General features: G+C 34.8%; 2 protein-coding genes across 2 annotated transcripts; both read right to left on the bottom strand.

The window, feature by feature from the left end:
* Positions 1 to 32: 32 nt before the first annotated feature.
* LOC113780241 lies at positions 33 to 749 on the bottom strand. The gene has a single exon (XM_027326051.1). It carries the CDS (start codon positions 747 to 749, stop codon positions 33 to 35), a length of 717 nt encoding a protein of 238 aa, XP_027181852.1.
* Positions 750 to 5906: 5157 nt separating this feature from the next.
* Positions 5907 to 10663, bottom strand: LOC113781014 (protein HEADING DATE 3A-like). Its single transcript, XM_027326838.1, has 4 exons — positions 10466 to 10663; positions 9827 to 9888; positions 7380 to 7420; positions 5907 to 6130 (listed from the first exon to the last, which is right to left on the bottom strand). Exons 1-4 carry the CDS (start codon positions 10661 to 10663, stop codon positions 5907 to 5909), a joined length of 525 nt encoding a protein of 174 aa, XP_027182639.1.
* Positions 10664 to 21015: the final 10352 nt, after the last annotated feature.

Raw genomic sequence — 21015 nt, 5'->3', positions numbered from 1 at the left:
TTTTTTTTTTTTTTTGATAAAGAAAATCCCATTCATTGCAAATCAACAAGAGCAGCATCAGCAACTGGTTTGGGGAAGTCTACAAACCAGACACGGCTTCCCTCAAAGGATAACGAAAACTTAGCCATAATGTGGGCAGGGACATTATTGGTCCTCCTCACATGACTAACCTTAACGAAATCAAAAGAAAGCAGCATGGACCTGATGCCATGAATTAAGTTGCCTAACAAAGACAAGTCGGGTTCCTTGCTATTAATTCTTTGAACAATATTTAATGCATCCCCTTCGAGCAAGAAGTGCGAAATGCCGAAGTCTCTTGCGAACTCCAAAGCAGTGAGAAAAGCCAAGCATTCTACATGCTCTGCACTATGAGCTCCGTCCACCCTTGCAGCCATTGCAGCCTCCACTTGACCCAAGTGATTCCTCACCACTAAACCAACACCAGCTGCTTCTTCAGAAAAAGCTCCATCGACATTAATTTTCAGATAGCTTGGTTCTGGTGCTACCCATTTGGTATGCTCCTTATATTGCTGTGTTCCTTGCCTTCTGTGAATTTTCCAATACTCTTTCAAGAATGCCTTAGCCTGCTTGCCCACCTGTATTGCATCACCAACCTTGCCCTCAAATAATGCCTGATTCGTACTTTTCCACAACCTCCACATGGTCACCACAGTGAGCTCTGCTAACTCATTGCCTTGCAATTTCAGAAAGCAATCTAACCAGTCCTTAAAGTTTGATGCAGCAGGCATGTAAATAATTTTTGTCACTTACGGCAAGTGATCAATAGTCCTTGTCATTCTTTGCTTAATGTACCACCACTTGATTATTTATGCTTGTGGTTTTTTGGCATAACTTGAATAGCAAAATTGTGCACTCCAGAAACGTAGAATCTCAAGCCAATCCAAATACACACACAACAAATTCGTCTGTACGCATGTACAGATCAGGAAAGAAAAAGAAAATCAAGACAACTACCGTACTACTAAAATCATACAAATTTCTTCTAATCACTCGACTATAAGACGGCATACAAATTAACTTTTCCAATTAAAGGTTAAAACTATGTCGACCATCGTCAACTTTAGTGTTCTTGCGTACCCATTGCATACATAGTACCGGCTAAAATAGATAATTTATATTACTATATAGTAGCAATTCCCCATGCCAAATGGAGATTAGCCCACTATATGCACCAAGATGCAATACAATGGTATAATTTCTCACTATTAATGAAGATCTATGTAAGTCCATGACCTTAAAACATCATCATACAGTAAAATCCTTTTTTTTTTGGTCCACACCATGTAGTACTAACCAAGGGTAGTATGATACATGTCTCCATGTGTGCACTTTCGTACTAATATTTGACGAGTAACATATAACAGTAAATGTATAGATGGCATTGCCCTTTATCTTCTTCTGCCTCTAGTACCACTCTGCCTCTGGCAATTGTAGTAAACTGCTGCAACAGGCAAACCTAGATTGTAAAGTTCAGCAAAGTCCCTATTGTTGAAGTTCTGGCGCGGCCTCGGTGCATACTGTCTGCTGCCCAAGCTGTTGGAAAAGCACGAAAATTATGCAGTGGATCCCAGTCGATGGCCGTGGAGTCTCGTAGCACACAATTTCTTGGCCTACAATCATCACCAAAATGCAAGCTATTTCTTCAATGCATACAGTACTGGCAAAATTATGGCTCACCGGTCTTTGTTTCTTCTTCTAGTTTTTTATGAGTAACAATTTTTATTTGATATCATTTTGATTTGGTAATAAGTTTTCACAATATTGGTGCCCGTAAACGCTAAAACATTGAAGCCACCAGACATTTACTTGGACAGGAAAATGACCTATTTGATCCAAGCCTCAAGTGGGAGCAGCATTCCTGAGCAACTATTCACGCAACCAATTTCTCAACCCATGATGCAACTTATTAACTAAATAAAGTACTAGCACAATTCTTCAGGATCATCGTCTTTTGTTGGTTGAATAGTGCTGAAGGTGAGGAATCACAGGCGTCATCAGACCCTCGTCAAATGATAGCATTCGAACATTTTATATTCAAATACTAATGACATTTCTTTAGGAATTAATATGATTCACGTATTTATTGACTAAGATATCCTTTTGCTAAGTACATTTCAAGAAAAGGAACGAACTGCAGTTTTAGTTGTCAATGTTTGGCTTCTATGCCAATCTGATTCATGATATTATTATCAAAATAATTTTGATACCCAAAATTTTTTATTTTTGTCTAATTAAGACAACTAACCAGTAATTAGCAATGGCTAACAGTGGAAATCAAATAAGCTTTAGTTAAAAAAAAAAAACTTTGGCTTTTCACTGTTGGTCTCTTATTTGAGAATTTAGACCAATATGGCCTCCTAGATCTCAAATAATTAAGAATTTAAGATTAGATAACACATGAATTGAATTCTATATATGATAAATATGTTTCATAACCCTTAACAAACTATAAGGTGGAAAGGCTAGTTATGTGTTATTTTGGTCATATGTACAATCTAGTAGATAAAACTCAAGAATATATTTTTCTTTTAACACGCAATAAATAACTTGTCATACTCTTGGTATCTGAAAAAAACATTAAAGCTGGTCTTTTCGTATGAGAAGAAGTACTCTTTTATAGTTTTTGGTTTTTCTTATTTGAATGAATTCTCTTCTAAAATTTCTTAAAGAGAGATTCTTATATCCTAAGATTTCCTAGTGAGAGTTTCTTTTCTTCTAAATTGTTCTAGTGAGAATTTTATTCTCTTCTGGGTTTTTCCTTGTGAGAGTTTTTTAGATTTTTATTTTTGTGAAATTTGAGATTTTGTAGATCTAGAATCGAGTTTTGCATATTTGCAATTTCTCCATTATTATCATATCCAAATTTCTCTTTGAATTTGAACTAGTTTTAAATAGATCCGATTGCCAGCAGACATACGCTGATATATTAGATTACAATGATTCATCCAGATGGAAGATATACAGAAGTATCAACTTTATCTTTATTTTTATTGTTTTCTTAGATCTGTTATAACTATTGATTTCAGATCTATATATATCTGTGTCATGTTTGTTTGATATATTTTCTATCATTAGTGCATATTTATTTGAATGAAATAATCTTTTCTATAAAAAAATAATAAAAAGTACTTACAAAATTCCTAAAAGCCGTTCATATCAGCACAATAAGACCCTTATAACTTAGAAGCCACCATGTAAAGTGCTTAAGTGAGCACATTATACACCCAGTTTCAAGATGAAATTTGAAATTGAATCATCAGGCATGTGCATCAAAAAAAAAAAAAAAATCATCAGGCATGGAATTTGTGATTCAGCCTTGATAATAATTGCAATACTCTGTGAAGGAGTTTCTTCTCCACAATTATTGAAGATATTTGAATGAGAAATTTTCAATTTTCAGGGCAATATGAATCCGGAAAACCTCATGATTAATTCATTACAAAATTAAGACAATTCAGTAAATCAGCAAGAAATTTATAACTAACAGCAAAAACAATCCAAATTTCTATCTTTGTCCACTTTGTGAAAGGCGAAAGAAGAAATGTATTCTACATTAAAGCAATTCAAGAAAACTTTATCTACTCTCTTATACACCTTGAAATATAGAATCTTAGTCGGGCCCTAGATCCCTAATAGACCCTTTTTCTACTAGACCTACAAAAATAAAGTTAAGATCAAGTATAAACATTTTGTCACACAGCTATGTGATTTAGAGGATCTATGTATATTCGTCCTTCACTAAAGCTATCTCATTAATAAATTCCACTCGTATGACAATTCAAATCAAATTCTTTTAAATCAATGAGTTAATTATTATCCAAACATCACAATAAAGTAAAATGTAGTTCAACGCATAAATATTAAGGCCAGATGCTGATGGCTAATTAAGTTGCAAAGAGAAGTATTGCAAAACTGCTAGTCAAGAGATCCAAGAAAAATCATGACCAAGAAATGTTTATTTCCTTGAAGGATAAATTAAACATTAAAATTATAGCATCCTAAGCCACTCATATAGCAGCCTCAAAAAGTTAAAAGACGAAGACTTGCTTGCCTCAGCCACTCATAACAGTAGCCTCAAAAAAAAAAATCACAATGACAAATTAAATAAAATAAAATTTTAAGTTACCATAGCCACTAGAATTTGGCTCAATCCGTAGTGGACAAATAGGGACCATAGAATGGCTTAGCAGTTTTGACATTTGGAATGAAAAAAAAGAGTGGTTTTAGAGGTTGTGATTCTATGACGGAATATTTTTGCAGAAGCTGAGAAAGAAAGAAGGGTCTCATTCTTGAATATTCATACAACAATGACGACAACCACAACCACAACATGGGCTACATTTCTTTGTTCCCATAATATCATCCCCTCATATTACAAAGAATTTATAATCAGCAATAGGACTGTAAATGAATCTAAGTAATTTGAAAACTGTAGTGTTCAAATTTATTTGATTATTTTGATAAATTTAAAATTTATTTAAATTTGATTTGTTTATATCTCAAATCGAGTTAGAACCGACTTTTATCAAGTTAAACCTAAGTCGAGTTTGAGTAGTTTGAATTTTTTACATATAAATTTTACTTCTATATTAATTGAGCTGGACTTAAAAGTTTATTAAACACAAATTACTATTCAAACTTGTTCATCTTTCAACCTTAACCAACAATTGTATTTATAGCTTAGATGTGACAAAACTAACTGTCTAATATCTGTCATTATTTCTAGATTTTGTGCATATATATCCATCCCTTACTTGGTTTAGGCTATCTAGCGTGATTTTACAGAAACGTCGGCAGTTTCCTCAAATCTAAAACATTAGAAGGTACCAATTCAAATTTGTGTAGAAGTCTTTGTTTTCAAGATCACAATTTCGTCTAGCCCACCAAACTCTTAACGCCGCTCAGCATTTTTACCTTTAATTCAAGACTCGGCAGGCTGTGTCTAATCCACTAGCGGATCTACTCTTTAGCCAGTGGAGGCATGTGCCTCCGCCGGGCTCCACATGCCTCTACTGGCCTAAGAAAAACCCATGATAGCAATCCAATAGGATAATAGGCATGAAATAGGGAATACCGTTTCATCAAATCTTTTTGTAGTAGTGACTGTAATAAACTTAGATTATAAAATTAGAATTCTCTTTTTCTTCTAATGCTTTATATTTTATTTATGATTGGCATGTTTTATTCATAAACTAAGATGATAATATGCCAATAAACAATAAAACATAAAGTATAGAATAAGAAGAAAAAAAAAAGATATGATGTATTATTATTAGCATGAATAAATGAAACAAAAATTAAAAGAAAAGGAAGAAGAAAAAGAAGTTTAATTATAATTCTTATTGCCCAATTAATACTATTTCATTTTAATTTGTATTTCAATTCATGCTAAAAACCCTTAATATCACTATTTAAAAATTACGAAATAAAATGATTCAAAATCAAAACATTGGGGACCAAAAGTGCAAAGGCAAAATGATTGACTAACAGCAATTTAATCTTGACCATCAGTCATTGTTTCATTTCTGTTAATTGTCCTAAATTTACCTGTAATCACAAACTTCGGAGACCTGACTTATTTTGGTCGGACTGTTGGTGACCAATTTGGCACATAGGCCAAATATTGGGGATCAATTGTGGCCAAACATTAGGGACAAAAACTGTAATTTTCATAAATTCTTCCAACAAATCTTTATCTTGCACACTAGTCCCTTAGTTTTTTTGCGTCTTCAAGTTTCACTTCTAATAATCCCCCAATTTAGTACTTGAGTATTACAAATAGCATATGTAGTACTAGCTAAAATATATAATCTAAATTATATGGTATCCATTGCCCCTACATACTAATCAAGGGTAGTAGGACGCAATTATTTTTTCATGTGCCCTTATGTCCTTCTGCCGCCACTGCCACTCTGCCTCTGGCAATTGAAGTAAACTGCTGCAACAGGCAAGCCTAAATTGTACAGCTCAGCAAAGTCCCTGGTGCTGAAATTCTGGCGCCACCCTGGTGCATAGACTATCTGCCGCCCAAGCTGCCGGAAAAGTACAAAAATTAAGCGGTGGATTCCCACAGATGGCCGTGGACTCTCATAGCACACAATTTCCCGGCCTACAGTCATCACCAAAATACAAGTTATTTCGTCAATGCACACAAGACTGGCAAAATTATGGCATACCCGTTGTTCTTTTTATTCTAGTTTTTGATGACTGCCAATATTTATTTGATATCATTTTCATTTAGTACATGGTAACATTGTCATAGCATTGGCGCTTGTAGACACTAAAAATTGAAGCCCCCAGACATTAATTTAGGCATGGAAAATGCCCTTTCCATCCAAGCCTCTAGTGGAAGCAGCATGCCAAGGAACTTATTCACGCATCCAAGTTTCACAATCCACATTGCAACTTATTGACTAAATAACATTCTAGTAGAACTCTTCAGATCCTCGTCTCCTGTTAGTTGAATAGTATAGGAGGTGAGGATTTATGGGTTTGATCAGTCCCTAATTAAGTCACAGCATTCTAAAAATTTGTTTCATATACTAATAATATTTTCTTGGATGATGATTCGCATGTATCTTGAGTCTCTTGACTAAGACATCCTTTCACTAACTACATTTAACATAAAGGGAGAAATATAGTTTTAGACTCCAATGTTTGATTCGTGTGTTAAATTAATCAATAATATTTTGACTGAAAAATATGAACATTGCACTTATAATCCTCACAAATTGAATTACAACCCAATTTAGATGAGTCGTCAAATGATTACATCTGATTAATATTGCAAGTAACCTATATTATGATGAAAACAATAGCCCTTTCTTTTCTTTTTTTTTTTTGTCTAAAACGAAAGATTCTACATTTATTCTATACCATGGGAGAGAGAGAACCTAAAGAAACCCTCAGAGAAATCGAACGAGATTGAATCACCTACCGGTTCAGACGAGTGAACTCGTCTAATAGTTACTTGAAGTGACCTGCCACATTTGTCACCTCCTACCCCACCAAGTGTCAAGGTTTAGGTAGTGATGAAAACAACAATCCACATATAGTGAGAAAAATATTTATTTCGTTTCAAGGTCACGAGCCCCGATCTTGGCAGCGTCAGCACCTTAAGGTTGACCCCGACCAATTGGGCTAAACCAGTTGGTTAACTTTATCAAATTTGGACTTTATTGTTTTTCTCTATATTCGTGCATTTTGGTCTTACCACTAGTAAGCATGCGCAGATCAGGTGAATCACTATTTCATCTGCCAAAGCATCTTCGACATGAAATCAAGGTTGCAGAGACACTCACCAAGATGAGAGAAATAATAAGAAATATACGCTAAATTTAACAAATAGAAACACTCACCAAATAATGGACCTGTGGTGGCTGGAATGTCAGTGACCAACCTGTGAATGGTTTGCCAACATCATAACTAAATGAACCATGAAATCAAGAATGATGACTATGCATGCATGCTCACCCTACATAGGCTTAGTCTTAATCCATGATCTTTTCAAGAAGAAATTTGAAGAACTAATCATGGGAACATAAATTAGCAATGTTCTAATTTCAGGATAATATGATACTGGAAAGCCCCATGATTAATTCATTCTAAATGCCAATTCAATAAGCCCGCAAGAGATTTATAACTAAAAGCAAAGATACTCAAAGTTTCTATCTTAGTCCACTTTCGGAAAGGTGGAAAGAGAAATATATTCTACATTAAAGCACTTTAAGGAATCTTTGTGAACTCGCATCTCCACCTTGGAAAATAGATACCTAGTCTGGGCTCTAAAGTACTATACTTTTAGCTTCATGTGGATTAAGTGAATTGAAGTGCTTCTAAAAAATTTTATTGTAATGGTATATGTGACAAACTTTTATTATAGATGGTTAGATGTTTTTAGGAGTGTTTTTTAGAGTGTTTTTGAGAATGTTTTTTGAAATATTTTTAGAATTAAAATTTTTTGATATTTTTTAAAAATTGATCACCACTCACCACCACCGGTTGCCGCCGCCACCTCTTTCCTCCCTCCCTCCTCCTCTCTTCTATTCCTTCCTTCCCTTTCCTCTTCCTCCACCCTCTTCATCCTCCCTTCTCCTCTCCTATAATCCCTCCGATCCTTTCCCTCATGATCTGGTTGTGGGCCACAATTGCCCAAGAACAAATTTGGTTGGACCTATGATTAGACCTGATCACAACAGATCAGGAGGGAAGGGAGGGGAAGGGGTTGCGGGGGAGGGATCGGAGGGAAAGGGGAAGAAGAGGGAGGAGGAAGGACGGGGAGGGAAAGGAAGAGAGAGGATAGAGGAGAGGGAGGGACTGTGGTCATGGAGGTGGAGGTGGAGGTGGAGGAGGAGTGGAGAGGTGGCGATGGTGATGGGTTATGGTGCGTGGTGCATGGTGCATGGAAAAGAAATGTGGTAAGATTTATTTTTTAATTTTTTTGTTAAGTTGTATTTGAGATTGTGTGTGTTTTAAAATTGTTACTATAGATCCAAAAATAAAAGCAGTTTTTTTTTTAAAAAAAATGGCAATCCATATGGAATTGTTCTACTAGACCTACAAATATGAAGCTATAACAATTTAAATGAAATTCTTTTGAATCATTGAGTTGATTTTTGTCCAAGCATCACAATAAAGTAATAATTAGCTGGACGAAGGAATATGAAAGCTGGATTGAAAATTGTTAGTCAAGAGAACCAAGAATAATCATGACCAAGAAATGTTTATTTCCCTGAAGGATAAATCATCCGTTAAAACAACAGCAGCCTATGCTTGCATAGATTTCAAATAAAAATTTTAAAAACAAAAACTTGCTTGCCTTAAAGAAGGGTCTCGTTCACGAATATTCATATAGCGACAACGATGGCAACATGGGCTACAGTTCTTTGTTCCCATAATGTATACGATCCCCAACGATACCGACATCATGCTGTGATTTTAAAATTCATGGTCAATCTTTCAGCAGTATTTGGACTTCAATTTGACTAGATCACGTACCTACTATCTGTCATTATATGTATATTTTGGGCATATCTAACCCTTTTGTTTCTTTTGGTCATATATATATATATATATATGGAAATTCACAAATATGGTTTAGACTTTAGCCCAACCAAATTCTCTTGTCTCTGCTCACCATTTTTCAATCGAAATTTTCAAGATTGTGTCATATCCACTAATCGTGCCCCCACTAGCCAAAGAAAGTCGATAGTTTTAGGTATGGAAATTCAAATGAAAGATTCAATTCTATCAACTAATTTGTAAATGTGCCCTTGCTGACTAGGGGAATATCTTCATTTAAGTATTGAGTTTAGAAAAACATTTATTTTTATCACCGTTAAATTGTAAATTATGAACTTACGCATGCACCTATAAGTAATTAAAAGGTTGCAAGGAATTACAAAGTTTCTTGCGTCCTATTATGTTATGTACCAAAACATATATTGCTACGGAAATAACGTCTTTCTAATATTTAATTACTACCTAATAAACTAAATTTATTGCTCACTGTCTAACAAACTAAAACAATTTTCTATCATTGGTGCTAACTAAAATACTGTCACATAATTCATCCTAAACCCCTACTCCATTTTTTCACTCTTTCTTCTTCTTTTTTTGCCTTTGAGTTGCAATGCAATAGTATACTAGAAAGTAGAAATAGTTTTGATCGGAAATATTTTGATGTTTCTAAACACCCAAGATTACAAATCCTAGCTAGTAGCCCATCTCGAGCTGCATGAACAAGTGGCGCATGTACAAGACGTATATGTAAAGACAGAGATACAGAAGCCATGTGAGTACAAACCAGTAGAGATATTCCCTAAGGTTTGGATCACTCGGACTTGGAGCATCAGGGTCCACCATCACCTTCATAAACAACAATCAAAAACGTTGTCAAACATGTCTTCATGACGAAAGAATAAAACCCAAAAAGGAACACCTTCCACCTGAACTATTGATTCCTAGCTTAGCCAGGCTGGATTACTCGTTCAAGCAACAAATAGAACCAGACCAAAGAAAAAAGAAAAATACTACACTCCTAGGACTTTCATTGATTAATTCCAAAGAGGAAGAAACTATATATGTTCCAATTCTACATGATGGGATAGTAAAAATAGGAAGGTTTTCTGGCGAATTTTCAATCTTTCTTACCTCGCAATCCAGTACCCTTATGCATGAAGACAACCAATTCAATCCAGTATATATGATGTTGTTAATGGAATGATGGCATATATGACGAATTTTCAATCTTTGTTACCTCGTAATCCTGTGCCCTTATGCATGAAAACAATCAATGCAATCGAGTATATATGATGTTGTGAATGGAATCATCGAACTCTACTATGGATCTCATCCCGGAACGAAACTTTGGAATGGAATAATGGCTCGTGGAAACTGACCAAAATAAGCATTAATAGTGATGATAATGATCGATTTTACTTACCAAAGTATAGAAGGTACGAAAATCGTCACCTCCTATCTCAACCCTAGGCTGACTCTCAACCTGGGAGGCTCTGAGTTCACTGCCACTAATCACTACTCTGCCACCGTAGATCACTCTAAGGCTTATGGACCTTGTGAAGGGGTCCAAAACGTCCCCGATCACACGTCCAACCTCTAGAGGGTCTCCACCACTAGGCATAGTCTCTGTTAGACCGCCCAAAAAAGAGGGGCCAAATCCTGCAACTTGCTACTAGTTATGAGGAGGGAAGTGAACTAGCTAGTGAAGGGGTGAAGTGTTATGGATGTGCTGAAGGTCTTTCATTATTTGTAGCGTTTCACGACTAGTTGGTTCCAGGTATCAATGGCCCTTTTCTTCATAAGAATCTTAACTTTTTCACGTTTTCCAAGAATTTTCATTTGTTTTTTTGTCGTTTAGGTTAGTGTTAGTTGATATGGTTTAAGAAATGAACATCCCAAGAGTGTCATGTGGGATTTTTTCAAGATCCAATGTCAGATACCTAAAGATAACTGTAAAATATAAAATGCATGCTGTTCTCCAAAATCTTTGGAAATGGACAACTACGGACGAAATTTATCACCAAAATAATTATTTTGCACCCAGTGCAGATCAATATCTCACATGCACGTCTGTGAAAAGATACTGCCTTTCTTAATACTTATTCTCTTACGCCGGTAGGACTAGGTAGTAGGCTCCTTTCCATTACACCCCAATAAAATTGAGTGCTAAAATATTCTCAAAAAAAATATTACTTTTTAGTATGTTGATCTAGAGATTAAAAGAAAAGTAATAACACAATTGGATGATTTAAATTTTTTTTTTACTAATTTAAATATAAATAAATGGATAGATTAGTGGAGAGAAATCCAGTGAAGAGGATTCTAACTTGTAGGACTGGTTTAGGCTACTAAGCTGTTCAAGTGAAGTTGCTATTGCTGTCCAGCCAAATATTGAACTTCTAGGGTTTCAAATAAAGGGAGGAGGAGGAATAAGCTGTTCAAGTGAAGTTGCTATTGCTGTCCAGCCAAACATTGAACTTCTAGGGTTTCAAATGAAGGGAGGAGGAGGAAAGAGAAAGTGAAAGAGAAAGAAAAACAACTTAAAAAGAAAAGCGGAGAAAACAAAACATTGAAGATGACGCATTAGGTTAACAAATTTTTTACATTTGATCACAGAAACTACAGGAATGGGAAGCTAAAAAAATGATCAAGAGCGCAAGGGACAAATTCGACAATTGCGATAAGTTGATAGGGAAGAATGATGTAGGTCAAAGTTGAAGCGAAATAAATGGGGAAAATCACTCATTTTTTCAACTCAATTATTGTTTCTCTCTTTTTATACTAATTGGTTGTAGGGAAGAAATAGAGAGCACAAATGCGAAAGAATTTAAAAAAAAATGGTTTACCAAGCAAATCAGCTCACTAAAAAGTGGTGCAAAACAGATTACTGATAATCAAAACATAATGGAGCTTCTTAATTGTTGGCTCTTCCTATGGCCATTTATAAACCATTAAAATACTAGATGGGTAGGGAGAATATTGAAATCCTTCTCCCATTTTTCCTCCTCCATCCAACTCTCCACTTGCACTAAAAGTAAGAATATAAATGAAAACAAAGTTGGACCCCCCCACCCCTCCGGGGGGCTCTCTAAGACATTGGAAGTATACAGGGGAGAGGGCAACTGGTTTAGCAGAATTCCTTAGATATACCATAATCAGGTTTTGTAAATTATGTGCGATTCCATAATATAATGAATGTAATATCTTCAACTCGTAGAAAATTCAAGTGTGTTTTTGTCCTTGTATGGGTTCTTCAAGTCCAATCTCTTAGTAGCTTCAAAAGTATTTTTATCACTTTCTCTCATCAAGAAAGTGCTTCTTTTTAATGATTCTACTTTCCATATTCGTATCCAGAAGGAGAAGAAAGGATAGAAAAATATACTTTCGAAATGAAAAGGATATTTATGGGCATCAATCATGGAACTTCTGCCGGGTTTCGGTCCACTTGGTTGTGGTCTTTTATTATAACTGCACTATGGTCCCTGAACTTCTTGAGAAAATCCATTTTCGCTCCAAAACTTGTTGAAGTTGTTGAACTTAGTCACTATCATATTGCATTTAGATATACATGCTTTCCTAAAGAATGTATATTGTGCTTACATGACTATGAACCAGAACTTTACATATACTAATCAAGTAAAGATTACTTTATAAAATTTAATTTGCTTACACGAAATATGTCAAAGCCATTCAAAAGGAAGAAGAATTGCATCCTATCAAGTGCAACCAGTCCTATAGGTCATAATACGGATAAAAGGTATATTTTGAATATGTTTTTCTCAATGATGTAATTTACGTTTTCTCTTTCGGTCGCAAACATCAAACATCAAATTTTTTTCCCCTTATCTTATAGAAGGAATATGTCATGGCCAGTTCATTTTGAAATAGATGCCTCAATCTCATATATTTGCAGAAATTCCTTCAAGTGTTAAAAAGTTGCCCTGAGCTTTAAGCCTACAAAAAGGTTGATTGCTTTAAGTACACAGAAAAATTGATCGGAGATGGATTGAACAATTAATGAAAGTTGCATATTATATCCTTTCAAATGACTGTTGAATTGACCATAGCTCAAGACAAGACAAATAACCACTAGAATATTTTGTACGAGCCATTTTCCTTCCACAGACATAACGAATCATTGAGTGAATATTAGAATTGAGTTGACCACCAATTGTATGATCGTATTTGATTTTGGAAAGTAACAATTCTAACACTTTCCAATTTATTCGGTATTATTCCTAGTCACTATCATATCGTGGAGCAGAAACGAACCAAAAACTATACATGCTGAGGATTAAAACCACTTAAAAGTTCAAAAGCTAACGTTCCCAGCCAAGTGTGAAAAGTTAAAAACATCTTTCTTGAGATATTTCACATGTCAACTTAAAGAGTTTCCTGTATTAAATTGAAAACGTCATTGTTTCTTTCTTAAAGTATAGAACTTGGTACATCATGTTGCAATGAATTCTGAATATCATTCTCTAAAGTTATACTAGGTAGAAACATCATTCCTGCTTAGCCGACTAAGTATCTGAACCAACTGATGATGTCCAAAGTGATCAGAATGTTTGAATTCCAATGACCATCATAAAGCATCAAGGCGCGAAAATATCTCGTAAATTTTAGATTCCGGAGTTCTTCAAATTCATGCTTCCTAATGATGAAAATCCAATCCGTTTGGATTTCTCTATTTTTTGAAAATAAGTTTTTCAAATACAATACTATAGTAATACACAAACAAAAAGCAACTCAAAAAAATATTTAAACAAAACTTTTCATATACACTATTATAGTATAGTTTTTAAAAAATACACCCAAAAATAATTAATCCAAATGGAGCAGCCTTGGAAATTTTGTCACAGCACTACTATTCCAATGCTAAAACTTCTTATCATCATAAGTTGTTAATTTAGCCTAATAGACTTCCTTGCTAATGGTGATAGATTGTACTATTTTCATCACTTTGTTGTCCAGATTGAATATCAGAACTATGTCAAAAATCTATCTCCACTTTCTCCCCATTTTAACCTAGAACACAAACTTTGTTCCACTTTATGACCTATGTGCATTTGAAAAATCTCATTCTTTTTTGCTAAAGCATCTTGGATTGGGGAAATTAGACCATATTATCACAAATCAAATTAAATTTCTCTGTTATTACCCATCACTGGTATATTTGAGCATCAAACAAAGAAGCAGTTTTATAATTGCTTTTGTACTACAATTGTTTTCATGTAATTTTTTAGTAGCATAAAATTCAATGACCAAGGGCTTCTTTAGAAAAACTTAGGGTTTCACATTTTCATCTTTAGAGGAGAGATTCCATCTTTTTGCTCTCACGCGAAGAAGGGGTAAAGACGAATCGCACCAAGACTAAATGCCATGCAAAACATATCTTCTCATGCTGGCCAAACCATTACATTGACAGAAAGGGATGCCATGGATTTATATTGATGAGAACGGATGACTAAGAAACAAGTTCCACCTCATTATGCAATTCACACATTAGTCCTCACTTTTATAAGTGAAGAATTTTATAGCCTGTAATATTAGTCCAATCTAAACCTAACCTATAATTTTTTCAAAAAAAAACTTAAAAGGAAAAAAATTATTAAAAAAGAAAACTTTCATTCTTTGATTAGTTTGTGATACACAAGATCTTTCCTCCCTGTCTACGTCAAATTCTTTAACAATTACGTCAATAGATATATGGATAAAAAAAAGACGTGCTTATTATAATCTAACATTGTCACATCTACAAAGCAAAATAAAGTGAATAAAGGCCAGAAGCAAGTGGACCTTTCACATGAAAGAATTCTCCACTTCCCTTTTTGAATAAGAGTTTTATAACCACTCATATGTGTGGTTCTTTCTTTCTGAATATAAACGAACTAGGTTTTTGATACAATCATGCACCTTCTTTTTTCACATTTATGAGCATAATCTTCCAAGGTCTTGGAAATAAAATGAAAAATCCTATTTGGAATTTCATTGCCTTTGTATTTATTTAATATTTTGGGAATGAACCTGACGGGTTTCAAACATGCACACAAGTTCGATTCTAAACATTCCCGTTTATCTGCAAGTACACAAGCTGTAATTATAGTTTAAGGAGTATAAGGATCGATCCCACAAGGAGCTCTAATCAACTATTAGGTACTTACTTTATTATTTAGACAAATATAGGTTAAAGCAATAAAAAGATAAATAATTCAACTAAATTGGAAATATAATAAATAACTTGTAGATGAAGACTTTAGAGGAAAATTTATCAAATACCAAGGATTTAGGGTATAGATTCCACTAATGATCAAGAATACTAAAGAATGGATCAACCTATTGCCATTTGATAAATGTATATTTTGTAAATATTTTGAATGGATTGTGGTTGAAGTGGGTTTAAAATGATTATGAGAATGGCAATTTAGTTGATTAGGTGATAACTAGTTAATGTAGTAAGCAAAGTATAGAAAATTATGCGAAATAGGGCAGACTTAGTTGTTAAATTTGTTGTGACAAGAATACAAGATAAATGGTAAAAGATAGAGGGAACTCAACCAGATATCAAGCAAGATACTCACCAAAAAGTTTTCAAAAGCATGGGTATTGAGAGGTATACGGTGCTGATTAACGAAAGTCAAGCCGAATGCCGAGTCGGATTCTTGAGCGAGAAACTTCTTCAAGCTGTGCAACTTGCAACCAACTTTTAACTCTCTTTCCTGTGACAACTAGGACATTTTGATAGCTGCTTTTTGGGCCTAAAACATCAACTTTTCATCACCTTTTACAACTCTATGTCATCTCAACGTCAAATTGTGCCAAGAAAGGATGAATCAAAGCTTTTGGAAGAAGCTTCTTGAACAAGAGTCTTGAACTTTTCTTGAGACATCTAGAAGAATAGGAAAGAAAGAAATAGTTTTTAGACTAGAATTTACTCTCTTTCTCTCTCTCTCTTTATATCTCTCTCTAGAAAAGGATTCTTAGAACAACTATTGATGAGCTATTGATATAATCTTAGCATTTTGAAAATAAAAGAGAAATTAGAGCTTGAAGATCTTTATTCCTCAGCTAGAATAAGCATTTTCTTCTCACTTTCTCTTAATTTCATTAGATTTATGTTGATATTCACCAAATATCTAAGATTTATTTGTTTATTCCTCATGTCTAGCTAATATATTTCACGGATGATGCCTTGTGTTTCTTGATCTTGGGTTGAATGAGTGGATGAATGTTACCTTTTGTACTTTCTACTTCATCTAAGCTTGTTTGAACATTTGTCATGCTTAATTGATCACTATTTACAAATCATTTTAGTTATTGTTTATCAATCAAAAATTGGTAGATGATGATGGAATTGGCATACACTACAACAAAAATGACTTTTCCTGACGTGCCTATAAGGACACTTTCTGGTTTGTGTCATTATAGCAATCCTATCATGACACTTATTATCAACTCAATAATATATACTTTAATTTTTTTTATTTTATCTAATATAAAAATAATAATGTGCCTTTAGACTACCTATCATGACATTTAAGAAAATGTAAGATGTATAAAAAAAAAAAGACACAAAGCGATAGCGTTTGATTTTGGCGGAAACTCCAAAGTTTCATTTTGGCGGCCAAAAGACTTAGTGAAAATTTTCTTCTTCAAGGCAAAAAAAGTGGCGGACTCTTGTCTAATTGTCTTTTACCGTGCAGAAGCAAAACAAAGCTTTTCTAAGTGTTGAACTCTCTCACAAATCACCTCTACCTCACTTTCACTCAGACGCCCACTCTCACCTCTACTTCCACCTCACTACTGCAATCTCAATCTCTCCGACGATTGAAGACCAGTGAAGTACCATGGCTCTCTGGCATGAAGACCAAGTAATTCTCCAAGTGTCTGCAGCAAAGGTTAGTTCTTTCCCTCTCCTCTTTCTCTCTAAAATAATTTGCAAATATTTTGGCCCTAAGCTTGTTTCTTTTTTTTTTGAAAATTTCTACCTGCATTCTTGTCGAATCTGCATTTAGGGTGTAATTTTATGGTTATTTACATGATTAATCTTTTCATCCCTAGAAATTTTATTGCCCTAATTTTTAACTTAGGGGAAAAAATTGTTAAAAATTTTTGCCTTGTCATCATGAATCCCCTAGATTAATTGCATCATCTGCCTCTTGGCCTGCTTGGGAAGCACTTGCTACTTCCCAACCATTTTTTGCACAAAACCCAACTAGGGCTGGACTTGGCAGGGTGAGAGTTGAACAAAAATTGACCAGCGGTTGGAAACTTTTGGTTGTTGTCGTTGGTAGTGTAAAATGTTGACCATACTTTCTGCTTCTTTCCCTCATTAGACAAACCTACTCAACAAACTTAGAAAACATTAAATTAGATGTGTTTTGCCACTAGTTTTTGGGGTTGATTTAGTTTATCTAGCAAGCTAATTGGAGCTTTTGTATGGGTACGCAGAATTGGAACAGATGGGATGTTATGTGCTTGATCTGACCCTATTTTTTTCCCTCAAATTCAATCTGATTGAGTAGGCTGGGTATGTATCATATGGAGGGGTTGTTCATGACTTGAAATCTCCTTTGGTTATTCTTTTTCAAACTTGGGAGTTGATGTTGTGTAGTTTGAGATGTATAATTTTAGGACTAGCTTAAAATTATAATCACACTTACAACTTATAATTCAGACTTCGGAGCTTTCTTTTGCATCTTCTGTGATGGGACATAATCTGTCTTGTTTTTTAATGAATTGTTGTTATTCGTACCTGACATGGTTGGAAAATTCAAGAAAAATCTGAACAAGCTGAAAAGCGCTCAGCTGAGATGGAAATTCAAGTCCAAACTTAATAGCAACTTATGCAAAGGCTGGAGAACTGACAAGCTGAAATGCAAAACCAACAAATTGAAATGCAAGACCTTCTTAAGGCTTTGAAAGTTGAATTGCAGTCTAAGAAGTAGGGCAATGAGAGTATATCTGGCAATGATAAATGGTAAACTATCTTTCTCATACAAGCATTTGATTTAGCCTCGCTTTTGTCTTTACTAAAATTTGGGGAAACTATTTTTGCAGGCTTTGTATCAAGAAACTTTAGCAATGAATGCCTCTCCAAACAATTTTACCTTAAAGAAAGGAAATGGAGACTCTGCACAGGAACAAAAGCACAGCTTCTTTTGAGCACTAATGCAGAACTTCCCTCCTTTGGAGGTAAAAATTTTAAGATATTCCTTTTAGTATAGTTCAAATTTTTCGCGAAAGCAACGGATGCAATGCACATTTTGCTGTCCATGATTGCAATTTGATGTACTGAAAAGTTATTAGGTAATATATGGTTTCACCATAAATACGAAAATAACCTAGTATAGGTTTTTTATTGAGTGATCTCTCTTATGTTTCCATTTTCTATATTCCCTGATTCACGAGGAAGCCAAGAAAAGATAAAACAAACTCCTGATTCATGTGGAAAACATTAATACCAAAAAGAAACTAAATTCTTGATCTACTAGGTAATTACATTAAGTATTTAAAAGGCCCTGGTCAAGGATAGGACAGCAATACATCATTAAGTTTTCCAGTCTGTGTACCGGAAGGGCTGCTTTAAGTCTTCTCTAAAGGTAAATCTTGGCTCGTGATATTTCTTGAAACTGAAAAATATGTGTTTTAATTTTGTGGGGTTTTGGTATAAGCTGATCAAAGAACGGTCTTTAGTCTTTGTGAGGAAGATTAAGGATGTTGCATGGCCTTTTCTGGATTTTAAGGATGGAAGTTGAGTACTAAAATGGGTTGATTTTGTACTCTGTTTTATGAATTAAAGAGGTTGCTTCTGCTTTGCAGATGCATTTTTGGTAGTAATCATGTCGGTGGCTAGTGGTTGTACAGTAAATTGAGGACTAGTAGTCAGTTTTGTTTGATTCAATTGGGCCTACAGATGATGTTCATTAGTGCTTTCCATGTATTTGTTGTGAAAGGGTTGTGAAAATTGTAAATGTTCCAAGAACCATTTCTTGTTATGTTCTTTCTTTTTTTAGTTTTCTTTTTGGGGGGGGTGGGGAAGAGGAGGGTCAGGGGGAAGGAGATTGGGTTTATTGGACTTTGTGGTTGGTATAAGAGGATGAGTGGTGTGATTATGGTTGTTGGCAAGTATGAGGTGGTAACTATTAGATGAAATTAAAGCTTCTAGGTGGGAAACGTTATGATCTTTTCTCTAACTAATATTTAAGAAGTAAATGCAACTAAAGCTTCATGATCCGCTACTGCTGCACATTTATGTATTGGCTTTATGGGCATTGAGTTGCTAATACTTATTCTGAAAGCTTTTAACTTTACGCATTGATCTGTCCTGTAATTGCCGATATGAAATGCATGTAACTAGTTTTGTTAGCAGTTGACTTTATGTTACTGAGTGGATACAAGGTTTAGTTTTTCATTGATAGCAGATTGATCTTAAGTGTGAGTGGGTTGCAAAATTTCCCCCTGGAAGTGATTATTTCGTGGAATACAGAAAATTTGAACAAATTTAAATCCTTAAATGGTTCCTAACTTTGAATCAAACAAAAGGACATGGCTCGTGGCCTAACCAGAGTAGTGGAAAAGGGGTTCATGTCCTTACATCGTGGCTCTTAGGTCTCATCATGAATGGCTTCGCCTCTGGAATCATGGCAATTTAATTTGATCTTTAGCAAATACATTGTGGCTTTTCTGGAAAGCTCTTGTTAGTATGATGATCTAATGATCCCCCACAAACTGTGCATAGGTGGAACCAGCTGAAGATTGATGGGGACTTCGTGGTTATGACTGAAAGCTCTCATTTCATTGGAAAGTTTGGAAGCTACTGTTAGTTCTTTCAACTTGTTAGGGATGAGAATCTTTTAGTTTGTGCACAAGAGAGTATTTCAAGTTTGTGTACATGAGAATGTTTTAATACTTGTTTGGGATTTTAGTACTTGCTATGTTTGTACTTGTTACCGACTTTTAATTCAATGAATTATATTTGAGTATCGACTTCTTCTTTTAAATTGCTATATGCATTCTGCTCTTTGGGATAATTTTACAAGTCCCTTGGGATTCTGGTTGATGGAATGTACAACAGGGAGGACTAATTGCAGGTTGCTTCCATATAAAAAAAAACAAGGAAAAAACTCCTAGCAATTAAAAGTGTCAGCATAGCTTAGCTTCGAAAAACACTAATGACAAATGGGCATGTCATCCAAAGCAGTGTAAATTCACATGGCTACGTGTCCTTAAAGCCATATATTAAGACAACTCAAGATGCCTTCATAAATTGGATATCCTATTGATCCGTTACTGATGTTCTAATGCTATACTGACACTTTCGATTATCACAAAAAAAAGTTTTTGTTGGCAGAGGGAATGCTATAGCAGCATGGTTTTCCTGACACATTTGAATGCTGCTAAAGATTTGAGGCTATCCCCACATTGGAAGGGACAACACTCGCCCTAGGTGTGAGGATAGATAAAGTGTCAGGTTAGATTATCTATACTGATACCTTTAAATGCCGTTAAAGGCCATTTTTGTTGTAGTGATAGATGGAACTTAGGATCTTAGCACACAAAAGTAGTGTTGAGACTAAGTAAGCATTAGTACATTCTTCAATTTAATGGCACCATGTTGGGATCCAAGTGTCCATAAGCAGCCCAATATCGCAACTAAACTCTAATACCACTTGTTAGGATCCAAGTACGGAACAAACAACTATTAAGACATCAAGTACACAATAATTTAGTGACAAACAAACCATAAGTATGAAAGATAAATGACACATAATATTTAACGTGATTTGGTTCTATCATTGAGCCTACGTCCACGGAGAGAAACGTGTTCTTTATTATGAGAGGAAAATCTTATACAAAAATATAATTTGAACCCAAATCCTACTCTTATATACCAATCTCTCATCTCCCAAGAACTCTCTCGCACCCCCATAAATAAGGCTACATGTTGCCCTTGTCTGTTCTTTGTGTGTC

The sequence above is a fragment of the Coffea eugenioides genome, chromosome 8 (assembly GCF_003713205.1).
Source record: "Coffea eugenioides isolate CCC68of chromosome 8, Ceug_1.0, whole genome shotgun sequence".
NCBI classification, from domain to species: domain Eukaryota; kingdom Viridiplantae; phylum Streptophyta; class Magnoliopsida; order Gentianales; family Rubiaceae; genus Coffea; species Coffea eugenioides.
This window is presented reverse-complemented; position numbering and strand designations above follow the sequence as displayed.

Bases quoted from the DNA above. Each gene is read 5' to 3' on its own strand.
- LOC113781014 (XM_027326838.1), bottom strand. From the start codon at position 10,663: ATGCCTAGTGGTGGAGACCCTCTAGAGGTTGGACGTGTGATCGGGGAC. The intron at 9,889-10,465 runs GTAAGTAAAATC...TTGTTTATGAAG, and splicing joins TTCGTACCTTCTATACTTTG to GTGATGGTGGACCCTGATGC. The intron at 7,421-9,826 runs GTTTGTACTCAC...AACCATTCACAG, and splicing joins CTTAGGGAATATCTCTACTG to GTTGGTCACTGACATTCCAG.
- LOC113780241 (XM_027326051.1), bottom strand. From the start codon at position 749: ATGCCTGCTGCATCAAACTTTAAGGACTGGTTAGATTGCTTTCTGAAA.